The sequence below is a fragment of the Exophiala bonariae genome, assembly GCF_035927105.1.
Source record: "Exophiala bonariae strain CCFEE 5792 chromosome Unknown scaffold_58, whole genome shotgun sequence".
Taxonomy (NCBI): Eukaryota; Fungi; Ascomycota; class Eurotiomycetes; order Chaetothyriales; family Herpotrichiellaceae; genus Exophiala; species Exophiala bonariae.
In genome coordinates this window covers 44327-64895 of record NW_027042533.1, presented here as the reverse complement: position 1 = coordinate 64895, position 20569 = coordinate 44327, and the positions used below count along the sequence as shown (strand labels likewise).

Here is a 20569-nt window from a genome sequence, read left to right as displayed (position 1 = left end):
TACTTGGCGACGTCAGCAATCTAGACGAGGGAAGTAGAGGTCATCAAGTAGTCTCTGCACATAAGATAGGACAGTACATTGCTACAAAATTCAGTGCTCAGCCACGATCGGTGCTTAGAAACGACGATGTCACGTGATCGAGCGCACCCGGCGGAAGGGTGCGAACCACAGTTTATTTGGCCGGCAAGTACCCACACAAAAACTCCTGAGGTGGAAGCAGAGGCCCCGTACCATTCTTGTCGGTGATTGCAATTGCATGGATATTGCGAATCGCTCCAAGAGATATAGTCAGGAGAATTTCGACCACAGATGGTTCTGTTATAACGCTATTGGTGACCTTATCTAGATAGTTACATAGGTAGACGATTAGTCCGCGACTACAGGAGCAGGACAACACACTATTCCAAAGCCGCCAAGCAGAGCACCTGTTATTCAAACTATAGGGTTCATCAGTTGCACCCACCTAGCGGACATGCCTACTACTTGTCAATTGGGGGCCAGTGGGAGACCATACCAGATTCTTCGAACCTTCAAATGCTCCTTGAAGCGACAGAAGTGAACCGGAAGAAAGACTGACCCCAAGGCCAGCGGCTGAAGACCAATCCGTAGCTAACGAGATGTACTGCTGCGCAATATCCTTTTGTTCTGTGCCCAAAGCTACATCTTCGGCGTGCCAAACTCCAGCCATAAAAACTCGGGAGAAGCGATACACGAAAGTGGCTTTTCTAGCGGCACGCCACACGCCTCCGCCGGTGGCTATTCCGTGCGTGCAGAGGCCGCTTCGACATTATGAGCTGAACGCTGTAGGAGCGGTCTCAGAGAGCAAGTGCTGGCAAAATACTCCGCAGAGGCTTACATCCACAAACACTTTGCCTCGTCACCTCATTTCGGAGAATAACCACCTCGTCATGCAAGGTACACACGAGCGCCGACTGCTCAAGCATCTTTACCTCCTCGTTACGACATTTCTTTTGCAGATTTTCCGCAAAACTTTTCTGTCGGTTACGACGTTTTGTTGCCGCTTTCCGGTTGAGCTCCAGTCGTCTGGCATGCTTGTTTGACCGAGGATTAATGCGACTCGTGGTCGCTTCACGCCGAATCACCGATGTCTTCCAAGGTCCGTGTGTATCGTTATCACTATCGATCAACGCGAGAGATGGGCGACGTAGAGTTTGCTGGCGATCAAGAGACGCGAAGCTCAACAGCGACTCTAAGGACAGCTGCGTACTATGTGTCGAGTCGACGGATTTCGTAGTGGAGAATGATTTGTGGATTGCGAACGGCTGGATATTCGCGAGCGGCGGAATGGCCGCAAGCTAGCAAGGATACGTCGAGGTTTCATATCTGATTCTCACACGTTTGACGTCATCGGTCAAGCTTGCTTAGTAAAGAAGTAGGTTTCAAAGTTTCGAGACGGCGGCCAGGCATGGCGTCAGCATAGACACTATCCACTTTGGCGGAGTTTCCAGGCGACCTTCACATCACATAGAAACTAATTCAGCACCCGGGTGCAATAGCCGTTCGAGATTTGTGCTAGTATATCAACCTGTCAAAAGGTTGGATGTTTCGTCCGAGATCTGTTCATTGATAGGTCCGGGGACTTGCCATTCGGGATCTGACGCCGGTGAGACCATCATGCCCTCTAACTTACTCCCTAGCGCAGTTCCACAAGAGCACAGGTTGGTGAGCTATATCAAACTCGTTGCAGGCTATCTCCAGACGTGTTTTCAGCTTCCATACCCAAAGCTGACGTGGCAACGTCGATGCAAGCATAAATCGTCGCTATGACTGCCGATTTCCAATCTGCAGTTTACCCTGGTGATGACAGCAGCCTATGTCATAGGACGGTATCTTCATCAACCTTTCAAGTCCCTATGCGACGGAGACACAGTATGAGGGAGTCAAGTACCACCTCATCGTCAATTAAAAACCAGCAGCCATTTCGATGCAGGTCTCCAGATGCCGTCGGCCGAGAGGGCGGCTCCTATTCTCCCGGAATCAGTCCAGCCAAGCAGAAAAAAGTTGAAAAACATTGTGTCTCTCCTCGCTTGGACAAGCATCCCCGAGAACCGAAATTCGAATGCAACCTGCTGGAAGGCTGGGCAGCTGCCACTGCGGCCTGCGACCGAGCTGCCGCCGACCAGGTGACACCGGCGGCCGGGGATGCGAGCGCACATCCTTGTTACCTTCTCCCGCTACGATGGGAAAACCATTTGAGCGAGCTGACAGACCTCACCATTTATCTACAGCAACTCAGTGCGAGATGCGACGTCCTGGTAGTAGACGGATCGCCACCTCCCGTTTTCGCGGAACACCATCGCCATTGGGCGTCGTTTAGTACTCATATTGCCCCCGCTCCCGATGTGGTCTACCGTAACGGCAAGGTCAACGGTGTCATCACTGGCGTGCGGGCGACAACGGCAGAACGCGTCATTATCGCCGATGATGATGTCCGCTACGACGACCAGTCGCTCGCACGGACGCTTACCCTGCTGGCCGACGCAGACATCGTTGTCCCTCAGAACTACTTCGACCCGTTACCCTGGCACGCAGCCTGGGACAGCGCCCGGATCCTGCTTAATCGCGGACTTGGGATGGACTACCCTGGTACATTGGCTATCCGCCGGACCGCGTTTATGGCGGCCGGCTGCTATGATGGGGATGTACTGTTCGAGAACCTCGAACTGATGCGTACACTGCAAGCCAACGGCGCGCGGCTCGTTACGGCTTCGGACGCTTTTGTCCGAAGGCTCCCGCCAGAATTCCGCCATTTCGCTGACCAGCGGGTCCGTCAGGCCTACGACAGCCTCGCGCAGCCACTAAGACTCGCAGCCGAGGTGGCGCTGTTACCGGCGGTCGCGCTTGCCGTCTTGACTAAGAGTAGCTGGTTGCTGCTGGGGGGTGCTGTCACTGCAGTGGCCTTAGCAGAGATGGGCCGGCGACGGCAGGGTGGAACGATGGTGTTCTCCTGGTACCTTCCGCTGCTGGCTCCGCTCTGGCTGGCCGAGCGGGCAGTGTGCAGCTGGCTTGCCCTAGGCTCCCGACTGCGCGGTGGCGTCTGCTACCGGGGTCAGCGGCTGCTGCGTGCCGCTACCTCAGACAAGGTACTCCGCCGCCGTGCGGCTGCCTTAAGCGTCGAAAGTACCACGACCTGGCCTGCATGATGTGCCAATTTCCTCGGAATCTGCAGTGCTTGCGGTCTGTGTGTGCCGAATCGTGGGAATGATAATCGTTGGTGACCTCTAGATTGGCGAACAGGCTGGCGCAGATTCGCACCTTTGATTAGGACGTGCGACAACAGCATGCTGCTCGGAAAAGCGGGAATCCAGCACCTCATGCAGAACGCTTGCTCGTAGATACTGTTGCTGGTAAAAAGGCACCCACCAAAGATCAGTCGAGAGATGCCCTGGATAACCCGGGTGTCGTTGCTGTTCCGTATTTTACGGCAGGCTGCCTTGAACAGATCCTCAGGGAACAGCAAGTCCTTTAGTACAAGCAACGTCCTTTCACCAATAGAAAGGCTTATATGTGCTCTAAGTACTGTATAAATGACATTAGTCAGTAAATGTGCTCATCTAGATATCAAGCACTTCGAACAAGGGATGTCATAAACTGGGGAAAGTAGACATCGATTTCTGATGGTGCTCTGGGATCGAATGATATTACCCAGGTTTGGAGGAGCTCGGCCGTTGACACGGTGCTTTGTATCCCGGAGGTTCTTGCCAGAGACCAGTTCTGAGCGCAATGTTCATTAGCACGAATAGAAGGGGAATTTCGATCGCTGGTCCCATGGGAGCTTCGCATACTATGTTGTACATCGGCGCCACTTTTGGTTTGTGCCGAGCTCTAGCGAATTTGCAAGCGCTTTCAAGAGCTCCGATGGTTCAACTTTCTACGTCGACGGTGTGTCGAAGCTGATTTACCACTAAAGGACGTATGATCACCACCTTGGCAGCTTTTAGTGGACGCATAGCTTCCAGAAAGGGTTCCGACGACGATGTTGACCCACTTATCGGAGATATTCTCTGGACGTTTGCAGATACCAACTGGTATTGAAAGTGATTTTGTTGCACAGTGGTGGCAGAGCTCTCCTTGCCTTAGTTACCGACTGAATGGGTATATCTAGAGCATGTGTCAACCAGGTCGGAGGGAGAGTGATTGATGACCCTTGAAATGTGGGAGCAGCGCGCATTTGGCAGATGCTGGACAAATGGACAGGTGAATTGATAATTTCACGGATGGTGTTATGGACTAGACCTTCCGGGAGATTTGCGATCCAGATATCGACTCAATCATTTTCGCTATAGCCCCACTCCAAGAGCATCTTTTAATCCATACAGAGCACGCAAAAAGCTCTACCATCCATATGTTTCGCCGGTGTCACAATCATGGCTTGATCCTTCAGAACCTTGCACGGGTTGATACTGAGATGTGACCCTTCGTTGTGCAAACTGACTCGTCCATGCCCGATTCTACCCACGAACCACGACATTGGACGATTCTTTGCCATCGACAAAGGCATCTAACGATTACAGAACACTCTAAATATGCGAGCCTTCAATGATTCCAGCAGTGCTTAATCGGAATTCGCTTTCGTCCTCATCTCCGCCCAGTGAATTTCAAAGTGATCGACACTCAGACAGAGGTAACCAGGTTCTGCCTATAGGTCATCTGATGTATTGATGGAAATGAAGTCAGAACTCAAATTGGGTTCCAGTGGTGGTTTCTCTCTGCGGTTAAAAATCGCTCGAAAGCGTAAGCGTACCGCAATGAATCTTTGTCGCTGTAGGCTTTACCGATGATTTTCAGCCCGACTAGCATCTCTGCATCGCTTATGCTGACCATGATTGCGGGATTACCCAGATGCTTCAACGCTCTCCCACCATTTACATACTTCACGCCCGCCCGCAACACATCCTTCATTGATTGCTCTCTGTCTTCAGAATAATCTCGGTTAACGTCACCGACAGTTGGGAACGCAAGGATGTCTAAATTCATTTCGTCCAACCATTCTTCGAAATGCGATTTGGTTATGTCCTCAAGTGCCATTATGGCCAATTGGCAGCCGGGCAGGTCAAATAGTGAGCCACATTTGGTTTGAGCAGATGCCGCCTCTCTGCGTGCCGAATATGGTTCGTGGGCTCGGTGTAGTTAGTCGGGTCATCCATAGGCGCAACCAACGGGTGGATCAGTTCGCTGTTGGCCACCGCCAGGTGAGGGACTTGTTCATCCCCAGTATTGTGCGGAAAATCATCCCGATTGATAGCCATAGTCTCGAGTTGTTCACTAACGTTCCACCCTTGGGGGAGCTCAGGCACATGGCAACTTTGTCCTGGATACGTTTTGGTGCTGCAATGCTCTACCAGCGAAAAGTCGGTCTGACAGATCAATGATCCCGAAGCTTCTAAGTCTTGTCGAGCGATTGTGCATAGATCGAGACTGGCTTTCAAAGGGACCTTGATAGACCGCGTCCGCTAGCTTCAGCAATAGACGGTCTGGGAACCCCAACGTGCATCACTGTTAAGGCGGTAGTGTCAGCAAGACTACCATTGTCGCAAGGACGATGTTAGAACACTTGAAAATCCGGACAACATTTTGTCATCTCCCAAATCCTCAGTATCATCATCCACATCTGCCCCGATAACATTGAGCACTTCAAAAAGACCTTCGACCGAGCGAGTCATTGGCACAAGGACATCGCAGGTCTGATGCAAGGGCCATATCGAAGGCGGGAAACCCTGCGGCTACGGGTAGAACCTTAGTACAAAAGCTGTCTTTCACCAAGAGTGCATCGTCCCATTATTCCAATGATGCAGTGCGTCCAGCTCAACTGCGCTTTACTATCTAGCGGATTTACCATCTGTTGTAATATGAGGCTCAACCGACTATCATAAGGTTGACGGAAAGTCTCATGGAATCATTCCGCACGCTTGGAAATGATAGAGAAGCTTCTAGTATATTACTTCAGTGTATATATGCTCCTACATTCTGAGGAAGTAGAAGAACAATAAGGATTAATATATGCCTCCACTGCCGTAATCCACAACACCATCCAGACGACTGGGAATGCAATCCAGCATTTGGCAACTGTGACTGATTGTCATGTCGTCTCTAATTGATCTCATGACCTTTTAGCTGACCTTATTTTACATGCCTTGCGTAATCAGTGAAGCATGAAATGTGAGATATGATGGAGACCAGACATCGAGTTCTCGCATCCTAAATGGTGCAGGCAATAGCTGGCTCCAAGTTTTCTCGCAAGTCGGTGGTGAGAGACTGAGAGTGAGTGTGTCCTCAACGCGTTAATACCACAGTCCAAAGTTTGATCTAGAAACATCAGGCTTGGAAGTCCGGGCAAATGACTTTCTCTGAGATGCCTACTCTGAGCTATAGCCCAGAATCGTATCTCCCAACTAATTACTGACTTCGGAGCGATGCCTAGTTCGGGAAAGCTCACAACGGGATAGGGTCCTTAACATATCGGATGCAACCCCTTCGCAGAGGAAGTAGTATTGAATAATCTTTGCCAAAGCGTAGTGTCAACTATGACTATATCAAATCCGAATTCGGCAGTTTGCCTTGCTCTCGGGGTGTAGATCCAGTGCACTGGAAGGCAAGGATCGTCTCTCCTTGCCACTGTGATGTTAGGCTCGCCGGGCATTGTCAATTCTATGGCGGGAAATCAAACATTGTAATTTGACTGGATCACTTATCTTACTTTTGTCTTTGATGTGATTGGCTAAGAAGGCACTCGAAGTTGGGTTTTGCAAGCTTTATCATGCAGCATAGCTATTTTCGGACTGACAAGTCGGTAGTGGAGAAGAGGCAATTCTAGGTAGCCTTCCCACATGTGCAGCAGCAGCAAGGAACCTCCAGCAAATCCCGTGAAGTACGGAGAGAACATCCAAGAACCTCAATATCCTGCCGTCAGCATTGCAAGAATCACAAATATTGGACGTCATGTAGAGTAGTTATCCACCTCGCTGTCCCGGTCTACCTCGCCGTAATCGACCGGAATCTGCTTCCGAATTTGATATTTTATGAACGTCCTGCAGGAGCCAGGGGGGACATGACAGAGTGAATAGGTTAGGGGCTGCCCCACCGCGGTTGACGTGCTGTGCTCTGATCATTATGCAAATTTCATCCTATATATCTACCATTAAGTCGTGCACTCCTTCGAAGTCCCCCACTTACTTCTCTGACAAAATCTTCAAGGGAGTCAAGAGTGCGGTACTCCAACAATACGCGCTCTGAGCAGCCAGTGACTACTATGGCGCCGAGACATACCACGAATGACTACGGGACGGCGGCCAACCACTCGGCCCGATGGCACCGACCAACCATCTTCGCCAACCATGTACTGCATTGGATCTCTTCGATTATAGTTTTGGCCATTTCAGCATATTTCATTCACAAGTTCTCGCACAACACACATCTTATTTACTGGGTAACTCTCGTCAGTGTCCCACTGCTTTGATTATGGCCTAATTTGGTGATCAACGACTCCTAACGAACTATCCTTAGGCTGCTATTGACGTCTTACTGTATCTCCCTGCGCTTGGTCTTCCAGCGCTCAGCGCCTATAAGGGATATCTGGCACCTCTGGCCTGGATATTCTCTTATCTGTGGCTTACTGCATTCATCTTTGCAGCACAAGATTATAATTACGCAGGTGGCTATCGTTCCCCGACCGGTGTCGGCAAGCACAACCTGAAAAAGACTCTCGAGGCATTCGCTTTCCTCGCTTTGTGAGTGGTCATCATGTGATCAGATGGGAGTGAACTAGCCCTTGCTAATATTGCGAACAGCTTCACCACTCTTGTTGGTCAATTCCTCGAGGGTCGGCTGTGGGACCTACAGCGATTCAAGAGAGGCGTTTCTCGTGAGAAGCATGTCGGTGGCGGGAGCACTGCCGCTGCTGCCTCTGGTCAGCACGCAGCAGCTGTCAGCGTCTAGGAGGACGAATCAGACAACTTAAACGCCTTACTTGCAACAATGACAGACATATCCAATAGCTTCCGAAAATGATTATTTGCCTTCTGGATATGAGAGAGTCTACGTAAGAGGTATATGATGTTTTTCTAACTTATGTAACCCGAAATAGAATAATGGAGGGGTATGTACTATTGGTAATGTGGGTAAACAACGAAATGTATTTTAGAACAATCTCTATTGCCGTCAGCCCGAGGTAAATTTCTTTGAGACAGAAAATCGCTGAACTAATGGTATGCGGCTGCCAAGTAGGTGGGTGTCGTCATTTTAGCGTCATTAACTCGCCGATTGTACAATGTGGGACATCGACCCTTCCACATCACACGGTTTTAACGGACGAACACACTACTGTTATTGATACAGATTTAGGTGCAACACTTCTTGCCCACATCATTATTATCTATGAAACATGACCACGAAACCCAGCATCTCGATCAATCCCCTGAATAAGCAAGCACCCACAAGAGACTATCCGACCTCCACGGCCGTCAAAGAGAAACTGCCCAGTCCCAAATCGAGTAAGACTCACCCGAGCAAGCAATTTTCACGCAGCAATGACGATAATGCGAGTCTCTTTTTCGTCGGGACCGCTACTACTATAATCGAGTGGAAAGATATGAGACTGATGACGGACCCAAATCTACTCCACGCGGGTGAGCACGTCCACCTTGGTCCAGGTGTGACATCGATGCGGAGGACAAATCCTGCTGTCGACCTACATGATCTGCCACATATAGACCTCGTCCTGCTATCACACTACCACGAAGACCACTTCGACAAAGAAGTCGAGGCCTCGTTGCGCCGGGATCTCCCCATCATCACCACGCCACATGCCAAATCATGCCTCACCACGTTAAAAAGTGACGCAGACTCCTTCACCAATATTCACGCCCTCGATAAATGGGACAACATGTTCGTCAACATCTCCGTCCCGACCAAGCCCGACCTCAATTCATACATCCTCCCGCGGCTGAGGGTTGAGGGTATGCCCGGTAAACACGTCGGAGATGGGCTGTTGTCTAAAGCTAATGACCTCCTGGGCGCCGTCCCGCCCACCAACGGCTGGATGCTGGAACTCGGCTACGCGCCGCCAGCGCATGCAGCGTCCTTCAACAACCAAGACGCCACAGTCTCCGCCGACGTCAATTCCCGGGACTTCGCTTGTGGATACCGCAATTATATTTCAGGCGACACCCTATACGTGAACGAGCTGGCTCGAATCTCCGAGTTGTACACTCATGCGGGCAAGCCAATTGACCTGATGCTAATCCACTTGGGAGGAACTACCTTACCAGGCCCTCAAATGCCACTTCTGATGGTGACCATGGATGCGCAGCAGGGTTTGGCGCTGGTCAAGCTCATCCAGCCCGACTTGACGGTGCCAATTCATTACGAGTGAGTCCCACCTGTTTGAAATTCGTTCCCGCTCCTTTCTCCCCTCATGGAAAAGCTATTCCATGCTACTATTCATATCCGGTAATCGGTCCACTCTCATAAAAAGTACAAGTCACAAAGTTGTGGCTACAGAACATATACTTACAATACTCTCAAGTGACTACGACGTCATGCTCTCGCCTCTCTGTGACTTCGAGGCCGAAATGGCCCGGGCGGGCCTCACTGAGAAAGTCGTGTATCTCGACCGAGGCGATGAATTCAAGTTCCACGTGAAACGATCCGATTAGCTCGATGGAGTCGAGACTGGATAGGTAAGCAAGGACAGAGAGACGGGAAATAGGCTCCATGCGCGAACCGAGCCGCGCATAGTATGATATGCAATGTGCTGGCATGAACCTATCTCCTATTTGAGCGAGTATTCAAGTGAATAGCCAACCCGGAAAGATGTCCTTCAGGCGTTACGTTTGATATTAATGACGAGGGCTGTACCTGGACATAGAGCAGGGTGAGGATTAAGCAAATCTTTCAGAGAATTTTAATTTATCAATTGGACCGCAGATACTGAATGGATTCTTTTACCAAGGACCGAGCTCCAGCCTGCCACATCCAGGGTATCATTCGTCACACATGATCTAGTGTCATCTTCCTGCTTGCGAGCATTTCCGAGGAAGCTCGAGAGCTGCTGAATTCTTCGCCGTCGCTCTTGATTCAAAAGCCGACATAAGACTCAACAGCGACGGGCAACCACAGAAGCTTTGACTCATCACCTCGATTCTGAATGTGCTCAAGACAGGAGGCGCCATAGTGGCTTTGCCCCTCTCTATCTCAGGAATAAAACCTGCTCCAGAACTAGATTTGGCGCGGCTGGACATGCCTTCCAGATACCCACTTCGTCTGCTTCATATTTAGTACCCACTGATCACTTTTCTTGTTGCATGATTGACGCCAGTGTTTTTGCTTCCCACATATTCATTAGTTATAACAGGATCCAACCACAACCCCACGAGATACTTAAAATGGGGCAGACCCTATCGTGAAGTCGTAAAATCAGCTAGCCGCGACCGTTGGGTCCAGTTCAAGGAAGGTGTAGCCGGGAGCTGTATCTGTGCCTCATCGGAATTCCACCCAATACGTGCTCGGAGAGTGAAGCTATCATCTTGTGGCTCGATCGGTTAAGTCGCTGGGCTAACTTACCAAGGGTTGGCACTGCCGGATCCGTGCAATGTCAACTTTTCCGGTAAATGCAAGACTTTGTTCGCCGAGTCAGAATATCCTAACTAGCACTATATTATGTGCAATTATAGTTGCATATCAAGGTGGAGTTACACCGGTTTTATTACGACGTAGCCGTCTGTGACTATAGATAGTGTAGGAATCTACTGATGTCAGTGGGAGATGGTAGAACCATTTTTAGGTCTGGATGTCAGCTATTGTCTGTACATCCTAGCTCAATTCACCAAGCTAGATACCCGCCGTCGACGACAACTTCACTGCCGGTCAAGTAGGATCTGCGTACATTGTATCAGCAAGCGAGCATGCAAGAACTAGCAATTGAAGGTCCACACAACATATGATGCGTCGCTGGCCATCCAAACGACAGTCCCTCGAAACTCTTCTGGCTTAGCAATGCGATGAAGTGGAATCATACCGAGCCATTGCTTACTCAGCTGCTCCATCTCTTCGCCCTCAGTCTTGGCAGTCTGGATGTAGCCAGGAGAGAGAGCATTGACTCTAATCCCATACTCACCCCATTCCGTTGCGAATGAGCGCATCATGTGACTAACTCCGGCCTTACTGACATTGTGCGCACTTTGCTTCTGAGGACGATTGACGATGGACCCTGACATCGAGGAAACCATGATGATGTTGCCCTTGATCTTTTGATCGATCATGTGCTTTCCAGCCGCTCTTGCGAACAGAAATTTTCCGTTGACATTTACTTCGAGCACCTTCTTCCAGTTGTCGAGGTCATAGGTCTCCGCAGCAGCACCAGCAGCCAGGCCTGCGTTAGTGACAAGCACGTCCACTTGTCCGAAATCCTCGACAATTTGATTCCAGGTTTTAGAAACCAGCTCTTCAGATGATGTGTCACACTCATATCCACGAATATCCGGCCAGTCGAGACCAGCATTCTTCTCTTCTTTCTTGAGATCATTCACAGCAGAATCAGCGGCGGCCTTGGAGAGATCGACAACAGCACCCTTAGCTCCCGATAGAGCTAACGCAGCCAGGATCTGAGAACCTAGGCCTTGGGAGGCACTGAAGGTCACACCCTTAGTCTTGAGCGATGCCCGGAGGCAGAACCGCACTTACCCGGTCACTGTCGGCTATCAGAGTAGATTCACGAAGTGAAGGCGTAGAACTGACCAACACAGGTCTTGCCCTCCACGGTGAAGATCGGCAAGGTCCTAGGCACATTGTGAGTATATCGACGTCCCGTGTAGGTGGCTACAGCAAGGTAGTTCCGGAGTAGTGCATTGAGTGGCACATACGGAGGAGGCATATTATAGTCTTCGAGTGTAGTTGACAAGTAAGTAGTCGAATCGAATACCACGAAGGTTATAGTGCACTAGCATCCAAGCACAAAGCACTACAATTTGTCGAGCCTGGTGAACAACAAGGTGAACGAGCTAAGTACACCAAACCCTCCAACAAACCTACCTTGGTGGTTTTCATTCCCTGACCGGTTGGTCATTCACTAAGACTGGAATGCCTTCATGCTGGAGGTTTACCAAACACGTCATACTGACGCTGGCACACATGAACATGCACAATGCCACCATGCTGTACAAGGGCTGGGTGTGCTGCACAGAACAGTCGACTACGTAAAGTAAAATTGTCAGGTACCCTTTACCCTTGAATGGGAGATAACGCATTGCAGAGGCTTTACTCAAACCCCTCTAGATATCTTACCGAACATTACACCCTAGTAGGCTCCAGCTTCTAAATCGGCAGCGAAAAGCAACAGTGAGGACTCACCAAATCGTATCACAAGCCACAAATATAGGACATTGGGAGCCATATATCCACACAGTTAACAAGGATTTGATTTTGCAGATAGGTAGTACCGGAACGCTCGAACAGCGTATTCAGTGGTAAATTTTGTACAGTGTTTTCCGGCACTTTGTTCCGTGCGTTCTCATTGGAGTGCTTAGCGTGCTGCCCACGAAGTAGTAATGTTGCTGCTAGACCTGAGACGTCACTACCACGATAGATGTAGGTTTCCCAATGACTTAAAGCTGTACAACTCTCTGAGGAGAGCATTCATACATTGTTAGTCTTACCATATCCAAGTGTAATATGTATGATGGTATCAGATAAAGCGCGGATCGCTCTTAACAGAGATTGATTCCCGGAGACTGGCCTGGCGCTGAAGTATAACCCAGGCACAATCGAATGCTAAATTCTTTACAGTTGTCCTTTACGGTGTGTTGCTGTCATCACTGACCATTCAGTCTTCAGCACCTAATCAATCCAAACACGTATTTTCTTGAGATATACCAGGCACCATCCTAGGGCACCCAGGGACAATAGAGTCGTGGCCATCAAGTCCTCAGGGCTTGGGAACACCCAGCACACAACAAGAAGGGCCGTTAGCGCAGAGGCAAACAAAGCAATATCTCAATACTCTCGAAGATGATCTACTGGCTGACTTAGGTCCTCAAGGTAACAAAGGATACGTCTGTCCTCATAGCATAGGCTAGTACTTATTCTTCTGCCCAAGGTCCCCTTGTGGGAATGCACACTTGGGTTACTATTGAATCCTAATCAATATTGAGCACGTGATATACAAGCGGGCTATTACGTCGCTATGGCAACGCGCGTCTCCACAGGACCTTGTTGAAGGTCTGCCCAGACCTCTCCGGAGCTTTCTTTCCATGCATGTAGATGCTTCCGCAATTCAGTGCTTCATTCTGTTGTAAGCCATAACTTAATCGTTATTCGGTGATATTCAACTATGCCCGCCCAAGCTCACCCCACCACTGCCAATGATGATACCCAGTCAATAATCAGCACCCAACTTTCAGAGCTCGGGTCCACTCCATTTTCTGAGCGTGGTAGTGAGCCATCAATACCGCATATAAACTCTTGCCCCTCCACAACTAACAACACCACTACCACGGCGAGGAAACGCAAGCAGACAGCTACCACGACCTGGGAGCATTCAAAGAAGCAGAAAACCGATGAGATACAAAGGGATAAGCACGGTAATAAGCTATGGATATGTGCTTATTGTGACAGCTGGGCTACAGGCGCCTTAACAACAGCTCGCTACCACCTTGAGCATACGCATAATATCTCCATTGAACCACAGCGACCAAAGGCGACTAGACTCTCTCAGAACACGCTCGAAGATATCTTCAATCGTACAGGCCAGGTCAATTTACAACGGCAGGAGAGAAAGGAGATAGAAGTCTTAAAGAGCGTTCTCAACGAGAAGGCTTTTTTTGAGTGCCTTATCCAGCTTCTACTGATTCACAACCTTCCGCACACAGTAGTCGAGTGGCCACTGTCTCAAGCTATGCTAATGACGATCAATTACTCCGTTGATTCAATTCTCCCACGGTCTCGAGCGGCTATTCCACGAGCAATCGAACAGTCCTTCCTCAAAACGAAGCACCAAATCAAACAACGCCTCCAAAGCTATCTCCTCTGCTCATCTCTCTGCTGATGTTTGGACACCTCTAAACAAGCTCGCTTTTGTAGCAATTATTGCCCATTTCGTTGACGAGGACAAAGTGCTACAAAAGGCTCTTCTTGGTCTACCTCAACTCTATGGTAGCCACGGTGGGGAACACCAAGCCTTCCATATCAGTAAGGTTATCGACGACTACGAGGTAGCTCCTGCGCTTGGCTAATTCGTTGGTGACAATCACGGTTCTAACGATAAGCTCTGCCGTTTCGTTTCTATACATCTTCGTGACCGACATAATCTTAATTGGCATCCTGACCTCCATCGAATCCGCTGTCAGGGCCACGTTATTAATATTGTTGCTCAAGCCTTTCTCTTCGCTCGCAGTAAAGCCGCTGTCGATGAAGCAGTTGATGCCACGATTGATAACGAAGATACCCAGGTTGAGGACAATATTATTAAGAATTTGAAGAAACAGCAAGATGAATGGAGGAAGATCGGACCGATGGGAACGCTCCATAACATTGTTGTCTACATTAGGAACTCTGAGCTACATTCCAATGCCTTCGTTAAGTAGGCTGGTAGGTCCATTCCTCTAGATAATGATACACGCTGGAATAGCTGGTTCATAATGCTTGACGTCTCTTTTAAAGCTTAGACCGCATGTCAACGCATTTATTGAAGCCAACTATCGAGGCTTAGAGAAGGATTTTCTCACGCCAACTGACTGGGAGTTGCTGGAACAAACACGTCTCTTCTTACAGCCGTTCTGGAAGGTCACGCAGCGAACGCAGGGCGATCTCGATTCAATTGACAAGACGTTATCTACGATGGATATCCTTGTTCGGCATTTTGAGAAGTCTCTCGTAAGTACAGCTTTCACGGCTTTCATTCAAAAGCTAACTTGCCTAGGCCAAGCACGCCAATAACCCCTACCTCCAGAACGCCGTTAGAGTAGCCTGGTATGCGTTCGACAAATACTACGCGCTTACCGACTCAGTACCTGCTTATGCCGCGGCGCTTCCCCTCCATCCCTCAAAGCGAAAGACGTATATTACAAAGAATTGGAAGCCCCCCTGGCAAAGTAGGACACTGCAAGAAGTCAGGAAGTTATGGCAGGAGCAGTATAGCACAAGAGACGTTCCTCGGCCGGCAAGTTCGTCGTCATTCGAACAGAGTATTGAGCCCGATGAGTTTGATATTATTGAGCGGGAGCTCAACGTTGTTCAGCTTAAGGCTTCAAAGCGAGACGATATTGATAGCTTTATAACAGCCGAGCCAGTTCATATTGAGAAGACGGCGCTGGAGTGGTGGCTAGAGGAAGCTCAGCGCCGTACATATCCACGCCTCTCCCAAATGGCAATAGATATACTGTCTATACCAGCCATGTCAGCAGAGGCAGAACGTGTGTTCTCAGGTGCCCGTAGGCAGATATCCTGGAGCAGGGCGAGATTAGGAGCCGGCACAATTGAGCATATGGAGTGCCTAAAGCACTGGATGAAAAATAAGGTGCTCAAGAACTACCAGTTCAGTATGGATGATGACCTAGTAGGCATAGATGTTGGGAGAGGCGACAGCGAGGTCTCTATCGGATGTTAAAGTTACCACTGCTTACTAATCAAGCATTCAATATTGATTAACTAATCAATATTGATCTTCGAGGTCTGTTCAATATTGAAAAGGTCAATATAAGCCTTATATTGAATATTGATTACAGAATACATCACTGTCGATCCTCAAAGAAAGATGGGTGTAGTAAAATATGACTAGCTCTTTGCAGAACCATACCCAATTACTCGCGGATGGTATAGTTCATACCATGATATGACCTGTCGGAGATGTTAGTCTGCAAGCCCTTCGGTCTCGAATCTTGGATATCTGATCGTCAGAGAATCTTATATTATTCTATCCTTCTGGTCATACTCTCCAACATATATACACACAATACCACTGTTGGGATGCTTCGTATGGATTGCCAATGATGACCAAGAAATCACTAATTATCCTCCTTATCGTCCCATGTCTGAAGGTATCTGGACTGGATCCTCAACACACCCCCTCAGATCCTGCAGAGGTGGCGACGCTCTCGCTTAGGCGAAGCTGTTTCAACACTGCTTTCCACTTTTGTGGCCCGAGGGGCTTGGTCAAGTGTTCTCATTGTCCAACTGATAGTCTATTCTCTGACTATATTGGCCGGATGTTGAAATCAATTATGCCTAACGTCTCTCATTCATCGAACTCACTTGTCAGCCGCGATCTTACCTCGCTTCTGCACAGAGCGTTTCGCCCACCAACTATGGATCTGCGTCCTTAACCATTCCTCGACGGGCGGATTGACCCTCTCCATCTCATGTCCCGGGCCTTCGACGACAGTATAACTGGCATTGAACCCTGCCTCCTGCCAGCCTTCGACCAGAGTCGTGAGTCTCGATACCCTCGTGCGGTTCGTCTCCTCGTCCGTGCCAAAATCCGAACCAGACACATGCTTCCTGAGCCGCAGTCCATCATTGACAATGTCATTGCTCCCCACGGCACCGAAAACCGGGACTGCCCTCAATTTCTCCACATCCAGAGACTTGTGGAAGATATCTTCCCAGTTCTGCAACCCGGTTGGCCAATTCTGCGTGAAATTCCACTGCGTGGTGGAGCCCGGAGCTCCCACGTACACCGCCTCCAGTTTTTCTGGATGCAGATAAAAGAAGCGATGGGAGAATTGACCACCGCCAGAGAAACCGGAGAGAAAAAATTTATCTGTCTCAATGGCCGGCCAGCGCTCCCCGACCTCTTTCACCAAATTCAGCAACAACAAATCGAGCCGGAGGTCAATCTCGGGATCATTTGGCGTTATGGTCACTTGTGACCCACCGGGGATAGATATGGCCTTGCTCAACCAACTTCCCGCGGGTTCGCCGGCCCAAGGTGGTGGGCGGCCGAGGAAATGATAAGCATCTTGGTCGAGAGGCCCTTGCAGGAAAGCGGGGAATAAAGGCGTGATGAGGGCCACTTTGTTGGCGTCGGCAAAGTCCTTCCACTGCTCGATTATGCGGTCGCCAGCACGGCCTGTGGTGTGAACGGCGACAAGGAGCGGGAGACTGGTGATTGTGTCATTTTCTTGGGGGTAATGTGCTTCCGGAATATATCCTGTGTAGGTGATGCGCGGGTCTGCTTGAAGTACAGTTGGAAGGAGTTGGCCTGTAAGGGCGAGAGACTCGAACGCGGAGCGGATGAACGCTGTGACTGGGATGACGCTCATGGTTGTGCTATTGGGCTGCTCGCTCGGATTCGGACGATGGACTTTGTCTCGAGGCTTGTCGAATCGAGCCTGAGGTAGAAACCGACATGGAAGCGTAGCAATTATATACGTGAGAGTTGTTCACCCCATCTCTGCCTGAGCTGACCGGTCTGGTATCCACGGATCTACGACGAGCATTACATGTCGCAGTACTCGGAGATTTGGATCTCAATGCTACCTCAGTGCAAGACTGCATGGGTTACTAGTCCTCCAATATCCCACAGTTACGTCAATGCTAGGCTAGGCACCGATGCAAATGCACTTGTGTACATGACGAAGGAGTACTACCCTCCGTCCCTACAGATTGATTGTGACACAGATTGCCCTTGGACGAATCACCGCAGTGTTGGAAATTAATATTCGCTTACTGTGCGAAATCGCAATATAATGTTATTGGCAGTTCCAAAAAGAACTGCAACATTTTCGCCCAGTCCGGAACGCTATGACGTGTCTCCATTGTTAGTGACCAAATCTTCCCATCTTTCATAATACATTTGTGATCCAAGAGAAGACTCGATGCCGCTCTTCACGGCGAGATTACGCAGATCAACTCCATAGCTGTGTTTTTAACTTTACCCAGGTTTGGTCACGAAACGAGGCATTCAAGCCTCTCGCTGAACTCTAACAAAGGCCAAATGAGTATAGCCAGTATTTTGTAACCGAGAAGGCTCAAATAATTTCACAACCTGCACCTCGTCAACTACAACCGAAAGTTAAAGCGATCCACAGAACTACATACCAGGAATTTCTGATATGGAGAACCAAGATATTTATCAATCGCGCTCAAAACGCCCCACTAGGTCGCCGCAGTCTCGCAATTGCGAGCGATCCCGTATTAGCATGTACGAACCTAGCTTCCATGCTATCATCCGTTAATCCGCCGTGCTAGTATTAGTGCAGAGTGAAGGCCACTCCGTCGCTTGATCTTACCAAGGGCCTCGTAACGGATAGCCACCCTTTGTCCCTCTGTAGGCCCATATCACGAGCCTAACAGAGCAGTTCATCACGAACCCAGTAGGTTGTTATTTTCGCCTCCTTAACTTCGGTCAGTTTTAAAATAGTTCCTAGCCCATCAATGGGTGATTGTGAAATGCTATTCTGTCCGCACATCTCTGGTGGCGGGTTTTAGGAAGCAATGGGGCAACTACGCCAACACACATGACTCACGGCGAGCTTGTGCCAGCGAGAGATGTAACATTGACAACGAAGGAGCAGCGAAGAGTTGATATGCGGAGATCAGTAAGGAATCGAGGGAACTGACTGAATCCCGAATTGGGACCACAATAATGTGGCAGGCGTCCACTTACTGCTCGTCCCAGCCCGTGACATGGCAGAAAACGTTCATGTATGCTTGCCACGGTTTAACCAACTGGGCCACTGCAACATTCGCTAAATTTGACGAATACTTATGACCACTTACCATTATGCGAGACTACTAGCATGCCATCTGGCTAGATGGCTTACTTGGCCAGTTGCGTCCACTGCACATTCTATTCTTCTTGAGCGACCAGACGGGGCTCAGTTTCGCGTTCAGTCATCGTTTACCTTGGTCACATCGGCGGTAAATGTGGTGCGGGCTTTGCGAGACCTCTCTTAGACACGACGTGGGGAATGAAGGTCCTCCAGAGATTCCGGGATCATGAGCAAATCGACATTCTCTAATCCAACCATTTCCGTGAATGAGATGTATTCGCAAGGTTTCTAGCCATGACCTCTATGAGATTAGCGGACGTAAGTTCGACGAATCCACGATCTAGTGCTTGAATAAAACTGTGGTTTGCCTCTTACGTTGACGTCAACCCCGCTAGAACGCCTTACGGTGCAAGCCTAAGGCGGAAGCTTAGGACATTGTTGACCGGAAGACTTGGCTCCAACCACATGTACTGTTGTGAGGAGTGGGTCATCAATAGGCGGAGAAGTTTAGGTCAAAAGAACTGTGATAAAGCGAAGACGGCACTAAGGCGATTCTCGGTACAATAAACCGTGTCAGCACGGCATCTATATCGACCCCAACGTTACTTATCAAACCGCTTTTGCTGCAGATTAGTTCCAGCGTGGAGCAATAGATCCAAGCTTCATTTCGCAATACAACTCCTTACTGCAGTCATTGGGATTGCGATGCCGGCAATCTTCATGTTCAGTTCTTCGCATTATCTGTCCGGACTGGAAGGCGACGGTTCGTAGCCGGGCGCGGATTGCTGGGGCGCACGAGCCTTTGGTTAGCACATTGGACAAGGCACCTTGCCTGTTGTTAAACTTAATGGGACGCCTCATTCCTTCTTGGTCTTACACGCAATTGCTTATCGTGAATGCATTTTCTGGTTTCCTCCTTTCGTATGCCCACTACGATTCTTGCCGGCATCCTATGTTTTGAACCGCGATAGCAGATAGGCCTTCAAGGCTTGAGCGTCTCCGAGGCCCTGATCCCACGGATGTTGTGAGGCAGTCTCTTGCTGATCTACGGCAAGCTGTGCAGACCGTTGCTTGCTCATCTTCGGGCTATTGATTCGGTGAACGAGGCTAATAATGGCGGCCTACTTGACTCTAGGTTTTTGACATGCCTCCCGTGCCGTAGAGACATTTTTACACGATATCTTGACATAATGCGATAACGAGTTTTGGGTGCTACTCAGCGCCAACCTGGATGACGACCATGCGTCACAAAAAGTCTCCCAAAGAACCAACTTGTGGCACAACCACGGGCGAATCACCCGACTGACCATCGCTCGGGATCGAGCCAACAGCCCCATGGCGGATTGAAAGTAGGCTTTGGGCAAATGGGTGTTAGGGCCGTGCCATGGCCCTCAGTTTCTTCCTCTTGGCCTAGTGTGATGTTTCTGACAAAGTGTAAAGTGGGAGGCAAGACTTTCGACATTGAGTTGTCATGTTGGGTTAGTCGGCTGGCCATTTTTCTGTATTTCCTGCATTTTCTGGGATTATTGGCGCACTAAGGGTCTTCGTTACTCTCTGGAGCCGAACCCAAAACGATGGCAACATTCCGCAGATAGCTAATAGCCATGGGAAGGTATGTCGGATGAATTGCACCCACAACAGGACACAGCGACTAAGTTGGACGACGGGTTCGCACCTTCTCGTGATGTTTTGTGTAGATACCTGCCACTTCCATAACGAAATTCGCCAGAAGGCGGTCTATGCATACCGTTTTAGGCGTAACCACCCAGCATTGCGCCTTAGTCACATCTTCTCCACGGAGAAATGGCTCGAGGGTTACATGTTGTTAGCGTATTTGTTTCTTG

At 49.4% G+C, this 20569-nt stretch overlaps 5 protein-coding genes across 5 annotated transcripts; 3 read left to right on the top strand and 2 right to left on the bottom strand.

Annotated features, from left to right (window-relative positions):
* Nucleotides 1–1784: 1784 nt before the first annotated feature.
* On the top strand, nucleotides 1785–3164 carry LTR84_011447 (uncharacterized protein; the record flags this gene model as incomplete). Its single annotated transcript, XM_064854978.1, has 1 exon — nucleotides 1785–3164. The coding sequence occupies one exon, from the start codon at nucleotides 1785–1787 to the stop codon at nucleotides 3162–3164; it is 1380 nt and encodes a 459-aa protein (XP_064699931.1).
* Nucleotides 3165–7270: 4106 nt separating this feature from the next.
* LTR84_011446 (uncharacterized protein) lies at nucleotides 7271–7956 on the top strand (the record flags this gene model as incomplete). The annotated part of the gene is made up of 3 exons (XM_064854977.1): nucleotides 7271–7456; nucleotides 7525–7748; nucleotides 7809–7956. The coding sequence occupies 3 exons, from the start codon at nucleotides 7271–7273 to the stop codon at nucleotides 7954–7956; spliced, it is 558 nt and encodes a 185-aa protein (XP_064699930.1).
* A 445-nt stretch (nucleotides 7957–8401) lies between these two features.
* LTR84_011445 (uncharacterized protein) lies at nucleotides 8402–9391 on the top strand (the record flags this gene model as incomplete). The annotated part of the gene is made up of 1 exon (XM_064854976.1): nucleotides 8402–9391. The coding sequence occupies one exon, from the start codon at nucleotides 8402–8404 to the stop codon at nucleotides 9389–9391; it is 990 nt and encodes a 329-aa protein (XP_064699929.1).
* A 1540-nt stretch (nucleotides 9392–10931) lies between these two features.
* Nucleotides 10932–11890, bottom strand: LTR84_011444 (uncharacterized protein; the record flags this gene model as incomplete). The annotated part of the gene is made up of 3 exons (XM_064854975.1): nucleotides 10932–11646; nucleotides 11701–11707; nucleotides 11755–11890. 3 exons carry the CDS (start codon nucleotides 11888–11890, stop codon nucleotides 10932–10934), a joined length of 858 nt encoding a protein of 285 aa, XP_064699928.1.
* A 4369-nt stretch (nucleotides 11891–16259) lies between these two features.
* On the bottom strand, nucleotides 16260–17273 carry LTR84_011443 (uncharacterized protein; the record flags this gene model as incomplete). Its single annotated transcript, XM_064854974.1, has 1 exon — nucleotides 16260–17273. One exon carries the CDS (start codon nucleotides 17271–17273, stop codon nucleotides 16260–16262), a length of 1014 nt encoding a protein of 337 aa, XP_064699927.1.
* Between the last annotated feature and the right edge of the window lie 3296 nt (nucleotides 17274–20569).